This window comes from Halichoerus grypus, chromosome 14 (genome assembly GCF_964656455.1).
Source record: "Halichoerus grypus chromosome 14, mHalGry1.hap1.1, whole genome shotgun sequence".
NCBI classification, from domain to species: Eukaryota; Metazoa; Chordata; class Mammalia; order Carnivora; family Phocidae; genus Halichoerus; species Halichoerus grypus.
Window position 1 is genome coordinate 80,460,077 of NC_135725.1, and position 17,123 is coordinate 80,477,199.

Consider the following 17,123-nt stretch of genomic DNA (forward strand, 5'->3'; position numbering starts at 1 on the left):
AGAGTGCAAAGTGTTCAACCCTTTGCACCCTGTTACCAGGCCATCTTCAAGGACATCTTTTGTTCCTCCAGAAAGACTTCTTGGAAGAATTGGGCTTTGAGGAGGCACTGAAGGAGGACAAAGTGGTAAATTGTTAAATAGAGAGGATAATTTGATTCCTTAAAGAACATGAAAGAATGGATGGGGCTAAGAATAAAAGACAAGAGTGAGAGGGACATATAGAGGAATTTAAAGTGAAAAAAATAAAAATAAAAAAAAGTGAAAAAATGAGCAAGGAGAACAGAGGAAAGGTTTTGTTTTGTTTTTTTTCTTAATGAAGAAAAAATAATGGGGAAAGGTTTTTTTGACAATAATGCTTATCTGTGAAACAGTAGTAGCATTACCAGAGGGATTATTTTGACACAAATTTATCACATGTACTTAGAAGAGACATCTACAAGGATAATTTTTTTGAATAAACCTTTACTGTGATCCAAACACGTATGTGTCCAAACATTATCTTTTTCATCACAATTTTCAAAAATCTCCCTTCAAAGTTACTAGTGTAGTCTGGGTAGTTGTTTCCAGTGAAAAACAGATAAACCAAAATATGTACCTCAAGAGAGACAGTGACCACAGAAGAAGTGCCTGTAACATAATCTCAATATTAGTAATAAAGATTTTTATATCACATCTACGGTAAATAAACAAAAATGAAGATCAAGGCAAAAAGCATGAATTAAAGCTCTTTATAACTAAAAATATCATCTAACACTGTCTTTCAGCTAAACAAGATCTTATATTTCTATTCTCTTCTGATCTACCCATAATTTACCCATCAGTAAAAACAGTACTGTGATACTTTTTTTCCATTCTTTTTATAAGGGTGCCAGGACGTCTGGAAGTTAATATATACATGTTTAGAAATGTTGAGATGAAAAGTAATGCACACTTTAATTTAATGGGTCTTTAAAAAAAAAATCAAGATAAAAAGACCTAGTCAGATTATTTCAATGTGTAAATTTTCAATTAGCCAGAAGGCTTCCTGGGGTCATAATTCAGAAGATTTGAAACTAATGTTATGGAGTTTAACTATGCTATTCCAAAAACAAATCAGACTAAGGAATTTCTACATAAAGCTAGGCACTTAGGCCAGGAATAAGATACAGTAAATTTGAGAAGTCCCTGGGCCTGGCCCTAAAAAGACTATAAACTTCTTTATCACAGACCATATTAAAATCTAATCAAAGGAAGAATTAAAACTACAATTTAAAACCACAGTTGTAAAACACTGTAAAACAGAAAATTCAAAGAGGTGAATGAATAGCATACAATAGAGTAAAGGGAGTAACTTCACTCAGTAGAACAGTAGAAATTTTCTCAGATTAGTATCCAAGGACCAATAATTTTTAGCAAAATGGTTGCCTTCTCTTCTCTTCTATGTAACTATTTCCTTAAATGCCAATAATATGAATTCTGGAATCAGAATGATTAAGTTTGAATCTAGGTTCTGCCATAGCTGGGCTTCTGTGAGCCCCAGTTTCCTTATCTGTAAGATGAGGATAATAATAGTATCTAACTCAATTGTACCTAACTGTTGTGAAGATTAAATAAGTTGATATATGTAAGGTGCTCAGAACACTGCCTGGAACATAGTAAGTACAATATGTGTTTGCAATTACTGTTACAGTGGTCCATAAGCCCTCAGACCTGATGCCAAGTACCAGGAGATCCAAAAACCAAAATTCTTTCTGTAACTCATTTGGCAGCAAAACCTGACCCAAACATATGCAAGGCTATTTACAGTCTTTATTTATCCCACTCACTGTAAATATACATGCATTTTGCTGCAAATATCTTCATGTATTTGATCATAGGATGCTGCCCCAGACTTCATTGGGGTATATTTATTAACTTCCTAAAATCCAGAAAAAAAACTTAAATTCTGAACACATCCAGCCCCACAGGTTTTGGATAAAAGATAGTGGACCTACATTATCTCTGGAGCCTGAACAACTTCTATGTCCCTAAAACAAATGATATCTTCTTAAATAACCACAAGCAAATAACACTCTGTACCTAGAGCAGAGAATTTTAGGATGAAGAAAACATTACCTGGTATGAGGAATTCTTAATCTCAGGAAATAAACTGAGGGTTGCTGGAGTGGTGGGGGGTGGGAGGGATGGGGTGGCTGGGTGATAGACATTGGGGAGGGTATGTGCTATGGTGAGCACTGTGAAGTGTGCAAGACTGTTGAATTACAGATCTGTACCTCTGAAACAAATAATACATTATATGTTAAAAAAAATATATAGTAGGAAGGGAAAAATGAAGGGGGAGAAATCAGAGGGGGAGACGAACCATGAGAGACTATGGACTCTGAGAAATGGAGGGTTCTAGAGGGGAGGGGGCGGGGGGATGGGTTAGCCTGAGTGATGGGTATTAAAGAGGACACGTACTGCATGGAGCACTGGGTGTTATATGCAAACAATGAATCATGGAACACTACATTAAAAACTAATGATGTAATGTATGGTGATTAACATAACATAATAAAATAAAATTAAAAAAAAAAAAAGGAAAAAAGAAAACATTAGCTGGTACAGTTAGAAGGGCCCTGCATTCCCAGAATGTTCCTTTCAAACAAAATCCATTCACGATATTTTATTTACATGTTATACTAGTCAGAATTTTCAAGCTCTAAATTCTAAGGTTTGCTTAAACAAAGCCTATTCTCTTAATTTAGATCATAAATAAATGATTAAGTCTCTTTGGGGGCATTAATGTGCCCTGAATCATGCATACCAAATCATCACAGAACTTTTAAGCTAGAAGAGACCCTTGAGAACTAAACTATTACTCCTTCCCTTCCAAACTATTTTATCATCCATAAATTTACTCTCCTCTATGAGGTAAGAATAACCTGCTCTAACTTGTCCTTAGACTCTGTCTATAGGAACACCCTGTAGGTGCATGTGAATAAACTGGGTGCGGTATGCTAACAGACTTGGGATCTAAAAGGATGGCTTGAATCTAACACAATACATCAAATGTCTCAGTTCATACTTTAGAAAATAACAAGAATTTCCCAGTCCGGAATGAAGAAACACTCATCTAGTACATGTTTTGTTTTTTTTTAAAAAACGGCTTAGCTATCTTAATGGACTCAATGAGTCAACAACATAATGTGGCTGCCAAAAACACTACTGTGATTAGGAACTAACTACATCAACAGTAGCATAGCATCCAGAAGGAACGAGGTAACTGCCCTCTCTACCGCAAGCTAGTTAGAGCATATCTGGAGTATTATGTTGAGCTCTGTGCTCCACGCTTTGGGAGAGACGCAGAAAGACTGAAAAAGTCCAGAAGAGGACAGTGAGGGAATGTGAAACCATGTCACATAAAGAACAGTTGAGGGAGCTAAAGTTATTTAGTCCAGACTCAGAGGGAACACGATCACTATCCCCAAGCCTCTGAAGAATTATCATGGCACAGAGAGAGCAGACTTGTTCCACATGGCTCTGAAGGGCAGAACCAGAACCAGTAGGTGTTAACAACAGAGAGAAAGATTTCAGCTAACTCTTGGAAGTATTTCTTAAAATGTAGAGCCACGCTAGGAGGTAGTGGCTTCTAAAGTCCTATCTAGCCCTAAAGGTCCATAGTTTAAAAAATCGAACACTTGTCATCACCTTAGTCTCTTACTGCCGGTAACCACCATCCTCTGGCATCACAGCCTCTTCCTTAACTCTTCTTAAAATGGCCTACCCAGCCAACCAATCAGCCAAATGTTTTGCCAAGTCTGGGGGAGGAAAGTGCCTGTTTGCTGGGCAATTAGTTTCAGTTTGCAGATCAGTGTCCTTATAAACAAAAGAGGGCCCTAATTGAGGGGCAGGCAAGAGCTCTCAGCTAGACCTCTATGAAAGAAATTCTTATTAAATCAAAGAGCAGCTAGAAGACCCATCTAATCACATATTATCAATGGCATTCAGTCCTTACAGGAACATTAAAATATAATACCCAGTACAACCATCTTCCCAAATGCCAGAGAATCCAACTCTGCAAGTCAAACTAGGTCTCTCAAGATCAGCTAGAAGCTTTCCTTCTGTCAAAGAGATGTGTGTACTGCTTGAAGTAGACTAGAACACATGCTCAGATAAAAAGGCCATCCTTGATTATATCACACTGTAAAGCCAAAACTACGTATCAACAGGCCCACAAAATTCAGTTCAGCTGCTAAGAACTAGACATAGGCAATCCATAGTGAATTCACACAAAAAAAGTAAGAACTGTGTTAAATTTAAGACACAGAAGAGCTACCAAAGTTGGACAGCCTTCTAAAACTTTTGTCACCCAAAGACCATGATAGACATAGGTATATGTTAGTTCATGGAAGTTACTAAAGCCTTGAACAGTTCAGATGTCACATATTAATCAATTCAGCTTTACTTCACTTGAAATTGGGTTCTTTGAAACTCCAGCTGAAGTATTGGAGAATATGTCCATGATGGGCTTAACAAGAACACATTCTTCTCTGTGCTTTTTAAACTGAATCCCAGAAGCAATCTAAATGTCCATAAATAAGGAATTGGTTTAAAAAATTATATTACTCTTATACCAAAAAATGCAACTGTTAAAAGAAGAATAAGGTAGATCTTAAGTATGGACATGGAAAAAAAAATTCCCAATATATAGTTAAGTGAATACAGCAAGCTGTAAAACAGTATGTGTAGAAGTATTTTGAGTTTTAAAAACTATTTTTAAAACCCGTCTGTGTATGTATGTTCATATATGTCCAGAAAAATGTCTGAAAAGAGATCAAACTGTTAACAGTAGTAACCTCTAGGGACTGACTGGAACTAGGAAGCAGTAAAGGAGTGACTTTCACTTTTTCCTTTGTAGACTTCTGGTTGTTTGTATTTTTTTGGAAGTAAAGGTTAATTTTGTGATTTAAAAATAACAATACAAAAATAATAAAGTTAAAATAATATCAATTACATGGACTTATTTATCATATACTAACCATTCAAAATGAGTGATCTTGCTACTACTTAAATGCTACTGTGTGCTTCAAACTCTGAAAAATTTAATTCATCCTTTTTCTATTATATTTTACTACAACAACAACAACTAAGAAATCATCACATTACTACTAGGTTTCTCAAAAAAAAATTGTAGTCATAAGGATAACTAACACACACAAAGTGCTTATTCTGGACCAGGAACTGTTCTAAGCACCATAAATGTATTAACTTAGTTAATCTTCACAGCAATCCTATGAAGTAAGTACTATTATTATCTTCATTTCACAGTTGAAGAGAGGTTAAGTGACCTGCTCAAGATTACAGGGTTAATAAGGGGCAGAGCTAGGATTCAAACCTAAGAATGGACTCCAGAGTCCATACTCTCAACCACTATGCTTCCTGTCTCTTAGTAATATGACAATCTTTCTATACCAAAGCCAAAAAAGGTTACAGTCAAAATCCAGCTAGTTAATACACTCCTTCAAGCTAGAAGAGATGCAAACTTAGCTTTTTACGGTTGGAATAATCTGCATTCCTACTGATGTTAATGCCATGCTCCAACCCAAGATTCAAAACTGTATTAAGACTCATAATCATGTGGGAAAACTCTCTACAAATTCAATTATAGTCCAAAGTCCATACCTGACTCTACAGCAAATCACTGAGCCTAACAATTAGGTCAGAGATCCATTAATGTAAGTACAGCTTGGCGAATAGTTTGGACAAATCTCCAGCCCAACTTTGGCAAAGGAATTCAGAAACTCTTGTCTAATGTCTTGACAAGGTAGTTTTTATTTTAGTTCCAGGCCCACTTTAGATTAAAAGGAGACAAGAATAGGAGTTGTCTTTAACTTTGCTTGAAGACTTCAATCAGCAGGAAGAAGAGCCTATTTTCTATGTGGACTCAAAACAGATACTGGCATTTATCAGCATCCTCCAAACTGAACATTCTAACTTAAGGGGGAAAAAATGGGCATCCCTGCTTAAATTGTATATTTGTCCAAACATATTGACCTTGTAAGTGAGAAAGAAAAAAAATGGTGCAAGGAAGGGATTTAACCTAATTTGTAGGCATGCTCAACCTAGATACACACCTGTCCCAAATGACCTACTGAATTCACTTATTTGCAGGGAAAACATGGATTACAATGTCTTTTTTTTTTTTTTTTGCCTCGGCTGGTCTGTCCTACAGTGGTAAACAAAATCCTCACTATCTCTTCCACCTGTCACATGCACATCTTATATCACATTATATCTATATGCACATTATACATACACACACAGACGGAAGCTTTGGAAGGAATCCCTTATACTCAGTTTTTGACCCATTGGTTGAAGGAGGTACTGTTCTGGCTTTCAAACTTCCCGAAATAACCCAGGCGGAGAGGCAGGGTGAACGAACCGAACCCAAAAGTTTGCGCCCATTCAGGGTCTCTGACAAAGGCCAGAAAGCCCCGTTTGGAAAGAGATACGATGCCTTCCACACCGCAGCCGCACCCCTCCCGGGGAAGCCCAGCCCAGGGGGGACAAAAGACTTTCCAGATTGGGGAAGGGGGTGCGGGCGAGCTGGAGCTCGGACCTCCCCCTTGGGAGTCGAAATCCGGGGAAACTTTGGGGCGAAGAATGATCAATTCCGGGCACTAGCCCAACCCTGGAGGCAGCCGCGGGGCTGCGTGCAGCCGGCGAGGGGCGCGGGGACTCACCTGGGGGAGGGGGCGAGGGGGCCTCGGTGGCAGGTGGGGTGGGCGGGACGCTGCTGCCGCCGGGGAGCTCGGGGGTCGGGCTCAGCCGAGTGGTGGGCGCCGGGATGGTGGTCGCAACGGGGGTGGTCGGCGCCGGGCCAGTGCTCGTCGAGAGGGTGGTCGGCGCGGGTCTGGTTGTCGCGCGAGGGGTGGTCGGAGTACGGTCCACCGCCGGAGGGGCGGTCGGCGAGGGGCCGAGCGGCGCCTGGAAGGTGGTCGCGGCGGGTCCGGCCGTCGCCCGAGGAGGGGTGGTCTCCGGGGATTGGGCTGACGAGGACGCAGCCAGGGGCTGGTGGACAGTAGTGCGCGGCGCTCCGGTCCTCGGGGCCTGGGCCGTGGGAGTCGTCACCTTAGAGAAAGGGCGACTGGGCTCGCCCCCTAGCCCCGGGCCCGGAGACGCGTCCACCTGCCCCGCGGCCCCGCCGCCACCGGTGACATTCCCCGCCGAGGCTGTTGAGGCGGCGGCGGCGGCGGCGGCGCAGCACAACAGGGCGAGGGCGCCCAGGCTCGGCAGGCTCCTCATGGCGCGCTCGGCTCCGCCATTCATTCATTCAGTCATTCAGTCGGTCGGTCAGTCATCTTCTCCTCCCTGCACTCGGACCAGGGAAGCCGCCGCAGCCGCCACCGCCACCGGGCGCACCATCGCCACCTCCCTCTGACAGGCGGCCGGCCCCGCGGGCGGGCCCCAGCGCGGAGGGAGCGACCGGGCAGAGCGCGGACAGCCCGCCCTCCCCGATTGGCAGCCTCGCCCGACCAATAGAAGGCCACGCTGGCCCACGTGACCCGCCCGCTTCCCGGCCTCTCTGTAGCTCCGCGGACCAATCAGAGGGCGTCGAGGGGAGGGGGCGGTGTTAAGGCGGGAGGAGGGTGGTACGAGCCCCTCTCCAGCCCTTCGGGCTCGCGGCAGCTCCGGCTTTGTCTGCCCAAGGAGTGGGGCGCGGGCCGCGGGCATCGGGCGACGCGGAGCAGACAAAGGACGCGCCCCGCGCGGCGAACGCCGGGCCAAGTCGTCTGCTCCACTGGGCGGCTAGCGCGACCCGGGGCGGGGAATCCGCTCTCGGGAGCTTCCCCGCCCTCTTGAACAATGGGGCGCCGGCGCCGCACCCGGGCTCGGGTGGAGACTGGGCTGGAACCCCCGCAATGGGCGAGGGCGGCAGCAGCGAGCATGTAGAGCTCAGCATTGCTTGTGCTGCCCGAGAAAGCCTGGCCTCGGCCCTGCGAGGTCTGCGCTGCCATTCCCATTTCAGGGATGGGGAAACTGAGGCCCATGCTGAAGGCCCCACTGAGCCAAGACCCACGCCCGGACCAGACACCTGCTGTAGGCCCCGGCGCTGTGCCAGGCAGGACGGGAGAACTAGAGACCCGCCCGGAGCCGAAGGTGCAAGCTTCCTGTGTAGTGGAGACAGAATCACGTGCACACTTTACTCTGACCCCGCACCCCCAACCCATCCCCAGAGGAGAATAGGCTCCGACGGGGTTTGAACCTCAGCGTCCTGTTTCCTGCTGAGTGGTTTTGTGGCCTGAGCGCAGTTTTCTCACCTCTAAAATGGGCATGATAGACACGGAACACCCCCACACCTCCTGTCACAGAGATGATGTGAGAATTCAGTCATGTACTGAAAGAGCTTAACCCAGTCCCCGGCCCGCAGTAAACCCTCCTTAATGCTAACTACTCGCAGTGTACTGGGTTCGGACAAGCCCCACGCCACAGCCCTGAAGTGTCCCCAGCCTCCTGCCTACTGCAGGGACTGGGGTGGGTCTGATAGCAGAGCTTGGCCCCACGTGACACCAAACCCCGTATAAAGCTGGAATTCCGACGCGCAGCCTCGCACCATCTGCCCAGGATCCAGAGCCTGCTCAGGCGCTGCAGCTTCTAGGGAGAGCCAGGCGGGACGGGTTTGTCATCTGACAGGGCTTAATCCCAGCCCCGACGCCAACCCATTCCTGGCCTCTCCTACGTGATGCTTGCCTTTGTGCATGGTTTCCCATTAGTCACTGGCCTCCAACCAGAAAGGCAGGATGAGATTTGTATGTGAACTTGGGTATATGTTAATTTAAAAATGCATTTATTCACCTGCCTGAGTAGTAGGTGGGGAGAGGATGTGTACACGCTTGTGGATGAGAGCATAAACATCTTTGTGAGTCTGTGTGTGTAAGTATGATATGTATTTGTGTGAGTTTATGAGAGCTAGTGTCTATTTTTGTGTATTGTGTGTTTTAAGTATCTGCACATGTACTGGTGTATGTTTTATGTGTATTGTCTGCAGGGTTTGTTTCTTTTTATTTGTGAGCATATATAGGTGTGTGTTGGTAGGTGTGTCTACGTGTGGAAGAGGACTGCAAAATGAGAGGGGTGTGTGTGGGTGTTCTGGTTTCAGACCAACATTTAGCAAGTGGAAATCAAGATTCTGTTTTTACTTCTTTTGGGGAAGGAGGTGGACAGGTCAGCCCCTTCCCCATGTTCTCCTGCTGATTCTTCCTAGCCTTTCAAACCCCAACCAAAATACCATATCCTCTAAGAAACTTCCCTGGATCTCTGAGTGGGAATTAAACACTCCCTTCCCATTTGCCCATGGCCCTGGGGTTTATTCATTGATTATAGTCCCAATCTATCAATCTATCTCTCCCCTGTCTCTCCTAAAAGGATTAAGAATGGCTTTCAGAAATATATACAACAGGATAAATGGAACTGCCCACCCGGCTTTTTACTTCTCACAGGCATGCATCAGCCTTAATACTAGAACTTGCAATTTATGTGTTTGTCTCTCCCATTAGGCTGTTCTCTTTGTTCTTAGTGCCTAGCAGGGGTAATAACATGTGAGCACTAATCCATGCTGATAAAATTGAATTAAATTGAAAAGAGATCCTGTGGTGCCATGGAAAGAGCTCATAACTTTAGAGTCAGACAGATCTGGCTCATGACTTAGCCAGATGTATGACCTTGGAGGAAATCTTTTACCTCTCTGAGTCTCAGTTTTCTCATCTATAAAGTGGGGTCAATAAATTCTGTCTCACTTATTTGAGCTGAGGATTGAAGAGAATGTTTTCACAGAGCCTGGTTACAGAAGGTGCCCGACCTGTGTAAGTTTGTTTTTCCATTATAGCAACGCTAACTTTGAGCCTTGGAGGCTGAAGGATCACAACAAAATCCTCTGTGTCACAGCTTCCCCATAGCTTCCCCATCAGGTGACATGGCCTGACAGTTGCCCTACCAGCTATCCGCAAGTGATAGCTGAAAAATGCTGGGCTGGTCCTAAGACGTGCTAGATCAGAGATTCTCTGGCAGGAGGGGAGAAAAGCCGATGCAGCTTCTTGGTCTGGAGAATCACAGAGAAAGACTAGAAGTCCTTACCAAAGTGATCCAGGCCAGCACTCTGCCTCTCCCTGACAGGGATATGCCCAGGGCTTCTAAAATAGGTTAATTACCCTGTAATATATCTAGAAAATGTTGAATTATTTTGAAAGATAACTTAAGTGTATAAATGTCAATTCATTCACCATTTAATTCTTTAATATTTTTGCTCTGCCTCTATCTCTAAACCATAACATTTTTTTCCATTTCTTAGGAATAATATTTTGTGTTTAAAAATCAGAAACACCAGGGGCGTGTGGGTGGTTCAGTTGGTTAAGCGTCTGCCTTCAGCTCAGGTCATGATCCCCAGGGTCGTGGGATCCAGCCTGGGTCCAGCTCCCTGCTCAGCGGAGTCTTTTTCTCCTTCTCCCTCTGCCCCTCCCCCCTCATGTTCTCTCTCTCTCTCTCTCTCTCTCTTTCTCTTTCCCTTGCTCGCTCTCTCTCAAATGAATAAAAAAATTTTAAAAATCAGGAACACCTTAAATATCCAGTATCAGACAAAGGTATTATTACGTCTGTTCAATTTAATCATATAAAGTCATTGTAAGGGTGGCTCTGAAGACAATATAGTTAAATATTCAAAATAGATCATTGAGCTCTTACTGTGTGCTAGACTTTACACTAAAAGCTACACATAAAATATTTTGTTTAATCCAAAAAAGAACCCCAGGAAGTAGGCACTATTATTATCCTTATTTTATAGATAAGGAAACTAGGGCACAGAGAGGTTAAGCCACTTGCCCAAGGTCACTTAGCAAGTGATAGAGTCAGAAATCAAACTGAGGCTCACCAGCTCCAGTAGTTCCCTTAACAATTACGCTGTAAAGGGAAAATGCTTATGATATAATGTTAAGAAGAAAAGAGGGGAGACAATTATAGCTGTAACTCTATGTGGCACTTTTCCTGTTGCTCTAGAACTGTGGCTAAGACCCAGGGCTCTAAGGAGAGCTGACAACCCGCCCATGACACACGGGGCCACTAGACTTAATAATGAGGGGCCACAGAACAGTTGGGGCCAGAGAGGACCTTGTCAGAGCAGATGAGCTGCCTGAACTTTCTCCTGTAGGCAATGGAGATGCTGTAAAGTGCCCCATCTGATTCCTCTTTGTATACTCCGCACCCAGCATGATGTCATATACACAGGAGTGGCTCAAGGATTGTTGGTGGAGGGCCACCTGGGTGGTACAGTGGGTTGGGCAAGCCAACTCTTGGTTTCGGCTCAGGTCGTGGTCTCGGGGTCGTAGGATAGAGCCCCGCATCTCTCTCTCCCTCTCCCTCTGCTCACCCCCTGCCCTACACGCTCTCTCTCTCTTTCTCTCTCAAATAAATAAATAAAGCTTAAAAAAAAAAAAAAGGAACTATTTGTTGAACTAAATGGAGTCTTACCAAGTGGCAAACACTGTCCTAGGAGTTTTGCATTCATAACATATTTATTCCCCAAAGATAGGGCTGTCCTCATACTTGAAAGAACAGGAAGCTGAGCCTCTGAGAGATGAAGGGATTTGCCCAAGATCTACCCAGCTCCAAAGCCCAGACTCTTCTTGACACTCCTCCATCCCCTGCTGGGGCCACTATGTGTCGCACATAGTAAGATGAACACATACTGAAAAAAAGGACACATACACATGAAATTTTACCCTCCTATAGGAGCAGAATTTAAGAAAAGAGAATCTTTGGGAGTATGAAAAGAAGAGAAGGCATAATAAAATAATAGATGCAGCTCAGCAAAATAACTTCATCTCCCAGATTCCAATAAAACATGGAAACTTTCCCCTTTCTGGTTTCATTGAAACAGCAATGCTGACATGGACAATTTCTAATCCTGCCGGAGCCTGGCCTCCTATCAGATGTGGCTAAATGCAAGATTTGGCATCATCTGCAGACAACTTTAGGATTATTGGGGCCACTATTAACAGTCTGCCCGGCAAAGGACACTAACAGAAAACTCACAGAGGGAAGTAAAAATGGCTAAAAAACATGAAATGCTGTATATTCAACTTAAGTAATCAAAGATTTGCAAATTGACACAATGAGTTACTTTTTTTTTTAAGCTGAGTTGGCAAGAATTTTTAAAAACTGATAATATTTGCTAATGAGGGAGTGCCTCAGTCTGTTGATAAGAATGTAAAGTAATAGAACTTTTCCAGGAAATCTTAAAAAGTGTCTGTACTCTTTGACTAATTATTTCCGCTTTTAAGAATATATCTAAGGGAGAGACACCTGGGTGGCTCAGTCAGTTAAGCGTCTGCCTTCGGCTCAGGTCATGATCCCAGGGTCCTGGGATGGAGAGCCCCTAATCAGGCTCCCTGCTCAGCGGGGAGCCTGCATCTCCCTTTCCCTCTGCCTGCCACTCCCCCTGCTTGTGCTCTCTCTCTCTCTCTGTCAAATAAATAAAATCTTTTTTTGTTGTGCTGAGCATTGGGTGTTATACGCAACTAGTGAATCATTGAACACTACTTCAAAAACTAATGATGTACTATACGGTGGCTAACTGAACATAATAAAATAAAATAAAATAAAATAAAATAAAATAAAATAAATAAAAAACTGTGAATACTTGAAATCTACCAAGCAATTGCTTTTCTTATTTGTCTGGGTGATAATAAATAACTGATGATTTAACTCAAAAAAAAAAAAAAAGAATATAGCCAAGGGAAATAAATAATCAGATGTAAATATTTACATACAAAAATGTTCATCAGAGTGTTATTGATAATAGTGAAAATTAGAAAAATCTGAACAGGTAACAGTAAGGGACAAGTTAAGTATTTTGTGCTGTATGACCTCCCTACTTGGGCCACTATACATCTATTTAAAAAATGATACGCATGAAAGAAATTCTTACAATATAAAATAGTGAAAAAAATAGCCTACCAGTACACACCTCTTAGAATGGCCAAAACCTGGACATTGACAACACCAAATGCTGGTGAGGGTGTGGAGCAACAGGAACTCTCATTCGTTACTGATGGGAATGCAAAATGGTTCAGCCACTTCAGAAGACAGTTTGGTGGTTTCTTATGAAATGAAACATATTCTTACAAATGATCCAGCAATTGTGCTCCTTGGTATTTACCCGAAGAAACTGAAAACATATGTCCAGACAAAAGCCTGCGGACAGATCTTTATAGCAAGCTTTGTTCATAATTGCCAAAACTTGGAAGCAGGCATGATGTCCTTCAGTAGGTGAATGGATAAACTGTGGTATATCCAGACAACAGAATATTATTCAGCACTAGAAAAAAAATGAGCTATCAAGCCATGAAAAGATATGAAGGAAATGTAAATGCATATTGCCTAGTGAAAGAAGCAAATCTGAGAGGGCAGCATACTGTACGATTCCAGCTCTATGACATTCTGAAAAGGGCAAAACTATGGAGACAGTATTATATATTATAAAGATGGATACATGTCATTAGACATTTGTCTAAACTCATAAAATGTAACAGCAAGAATGAACCACAATGTAAGCTACTGATGTAGGATGACTACGATGTGTCAATGTAGGTTAGTTCATTGTAACAAATGTACCACTCTGGTGGAGGATGTTGATAGTAGGGGAGGCTGTGCACGTTTGGGGGCAGAGGGTATATGGGAAATTTCTGTATCTTCCTCTCAATTTTGCTATGAACCTAAAACTGCTCTAAAAATAGTCTTATAAAAAGTAGGGGATGGGGTGCCCAGGTGGCTCAGTCAGTTAAGGGTCCGACTCCATCTCAGCTCAGATTTTGATCTCAGGGTCCTGAGTTCAAGCCCACATAGTGTGGAGCCTACTTTAAAAAAATTTTTTTTTAAATAGGGAACTATTTATACTATGATCCAAATTATGTAAAAGAATATATGTATAAAAGACCAAAAGGAAATACACCAATATAGGAATAATCTTAGTCTCTGAATGATTGCATTGTGGGTAAGATTTTATCCTCATATTGTTTTGCATTTTCCAAATTTTTGTAAGATCTTATTTTTAAAAAATATTTATTTATTTGATGGGGGGCAGGGGCAGAGGTGGAGAGAATCTCAACCAGACTCTGCACTCAGTGTGGAGCCTGATATGGGGCTGAATCTCATGCCCCTGAGATCATGACCTGAGCTAGAACTAGGAGTCGGATGCTTGGTCAACTGTGCCACCAGGGTGCCCCTTAAGATTTTATTTTTAAGTATTCTCTACATCCAATGTGGGGCTCAAACTCCCGACCCTGAGATCAAGAGTCGCATGCTCTACTGACTTAGCCAACCAGGTGCTCCCGCATTTTCCAAATTTTTATTTTCAACGAACACATAGCACTTCAATCAGGAATAACCAGCAACAGAATTCACTTGGATCTGGGCATATGTCTGCCAGCCACATCATTGATCTGCCTCCATGGTATCTCAATTAGGATAGTAAGAGAGAGAAAGTCCTAAGTCACAAACTCCATTAATTGCAAAGCACCTTCTCCAAACAATGAGGCTAAATGTTGAAATCCTGCTTCAGAGTCCTTCTAGAAGATGCTAAAAATAAGCTCAGAAAAGCATTTGCTGCAGTTCTTGGAGATCTACTGAAGGACGTCATTCAGAGTGGGCACCAAATCAAACCCTCACTCGTCATCAGTGTTGGCCAGAGAGCAAAGAATGTGAGCCATTTGGGGGAGGAATGGGGCCAAAACTTCCTAAATAACTCTTTCCCTTAAATTGCTGTAATTGTAATAAAGGGGACCACTGATAGATGCAGAACACAGAACTTTCACTATCATTATCTCCCTTGAAATTTGCAGTCACTCTGGAGGGAAGATGGTAGTAATAGAGTAGTGATAATATCATATTAGTGACTAACATTTATGGAGCACTTTTACGCCAGGCTTCAATGCTGATCACTTCGTGTACGTTATCTTTTTTTTTTTTTTGTCCTTCTACTGCAAAGTGGGAGTGATCCTCTCCACATAGGTCAGTATACTGTCACTTAAAGAAGTCAAATGGCTTGCCCAAGGTCACCAAGCCAATAAATGGAAGAACTAGGATTTATAGCCATTTGTTTAATCCTCAAGTTCAGTGACTTCCAATGCTTACTGAACTTCCTCAACTTTGATTATTTTGTATTGCTATTATTAGGAGAGACATTAGTGTAGCAGTAGGGTGCTGGGTACAATGCTGGTCTTTCTAGATGTATAACCTTGGACAAGTCACTTTATTTTTTTTAATTTAGATTCAATTAGCCAACATAGAGTACATCATTAGTTTCAGATGTAGTGTTCAATAATTTATCAGTTGCATATAACACACCCAGTGCTCATCACATCACGTGCCCTCCTTAAAGCCCATCACCCAGTTACCCCATCCCCCACCCACCTCCCTTTCAGCAACCCTCAGTGTGTTTCCTATAGTTAAGAGTCTGGACAAGTCACTTTAGCTCTGTGTCTCAACTTCCTCCTCTGTAGAATGAGGATCACAATATCTATCTTATAGGGCTCAAGGTCAAACAAAACAATGTATAGGAAGTGTTCAGCCAAAGCCTGCCCCCTGAGTAAACACTCAAGTAACACAGAAACACGTCTGATTTTCCTAAACCTTGTCTTCTCACATAGTGGGTCAAGTGCAGGGAGAGTAGAATGTCCTTGGGGTTCAATGTCCAGAAATTCTAGACTCTCAGAGGAGTCATATTCCCTGACCTGCTTCCATGACCTCACCCCTCTTGAAGACCCCCCTTCATTAGAGGGGGCACCTGTCATTGGGGTGGGTACCTAGCATCTAGGACTGGCAGAGTGGCAGGAGTGGGCACTTGACTCCTCGGGCACCCCTAAAAAATCCAGGCCTTTAGAATTAAGATGCTCTTTGTTGAGGGGCACCCAGCTGGCTCACTCAGAAGAGCATGAGACTCTTGAGCTCAGAGTCGTGTGTTTGAGCCCCATGTTGGGCACAGATTACTTTAAAAATAAATAAATAATTAATTTTTTTTAAAAAGATGCTCTTTGTTGAACTATTTTGAAATAGCTATGTCAATTTCATGCTGGTTTCTGAGGGCTGGATGATAAGGAAGCCCTGTCCTGGAGGAGCCAATGTTTCACAGCGAGAGCAAATATCAGAGTGGGAAGGGGCTGAGGACTCAGGCCCTCCAACCCTGGCCTTGTACAGACAGTACAACAAGAGCCAGAGAAGGAAAAAGGCCTTGAAAGGTCCCTCCCTGCACATTTGTTACAGAGCCGGGGTCAGAACCACACCCTATGACCCTCAGGCCACCATCAGACCCGAGCCATTCCTTACAGAGGGGCAGCTAAGAGCCAGCAAGGGACCCAGAGTTTGCTGGCTGGAAACCCCAAGGCCTTCCCACCCATAGCACTGACCTTCTGACTTCTGGTCCAGAGCTCTTTATGTCACCAGGGTCTCTGGCCAGGCACTTTCCTCCTGGAATCACAGAAATGGTGCCTTCCTGCCAGCTTACAGTATTTTAAATGATGACAATAATCGGGGTCTGCTCTCAGGCAGCAGTCAGGACCTCAGGAATGGCAAAATCTTCCAAATTAGGCCACATTGTTGTAAGGGAGCTAGAAACAACATCTTTCCCATTCCATCAGGCCTAAATTAGAACGGCTCTAAAGAGAGTCCTGGGAGATCAAGCCTGCTCTTGGGCCCGTGGATCTGATTTCCTTTCTCAAAGGAAATCACTTTTCTTACAATCACTGGGTGTTTGTTGGGTGTGTGCAGTGCCCCAAGTGCAGGCCAGAATTTGGAATTGGATGTAATCTTTAGCCACATACTGGCAATGCTACTTCTTTAGAGATAGGAATCTTGGAATCTCTGCCATCTGGTCCCATGTTAGAGCATTAGTCTATGAATCAGCCCTGCTGGGTTCCCAGGGCAGAGTGTATCTCCCTTCACAGTGGAATGGCCTAGTGGAAAAGTCCATGACCTAGGGGGCTTGGCCGCACTACTTCCAGCCTTTGTTACCTAGGGCAAGAATGAACCTCTCTACGCTTTTGTCATTGCACAGTGAATGTATAACGCCTCGTCTACTCATCGTGTTGCTAGGAGGATTCCTTCATTCATTCAGC

The 17,123-nt window shown here is 43.4% G+C and overlaps 1 protein-coding gene across 1 annotated transcript in view; it reads right to left on the minus strand.

Moving 5' to 3' along the window:
* Positions 1–7,435, minus strand: part of MEGF9 (multiple EGF like domains 9) — an 85,656-nt gene extending 78,221 nt beyond the window's left edge. The window contains exon 1 of the mRNA XM_036107755.2: positions 6,705–7,435. Coding sequence (XP_035963648.1) covers positions 6,705–7,290 — 586 coding nt within the window. The 5' untranslated portion in view covers positions 7,291–7,435. The remainder of the gene's footprint in view (positions 1–6,704) is intronic.
* Positions 7,436–17,123: the final 9,688 nt, after the last annotated feature.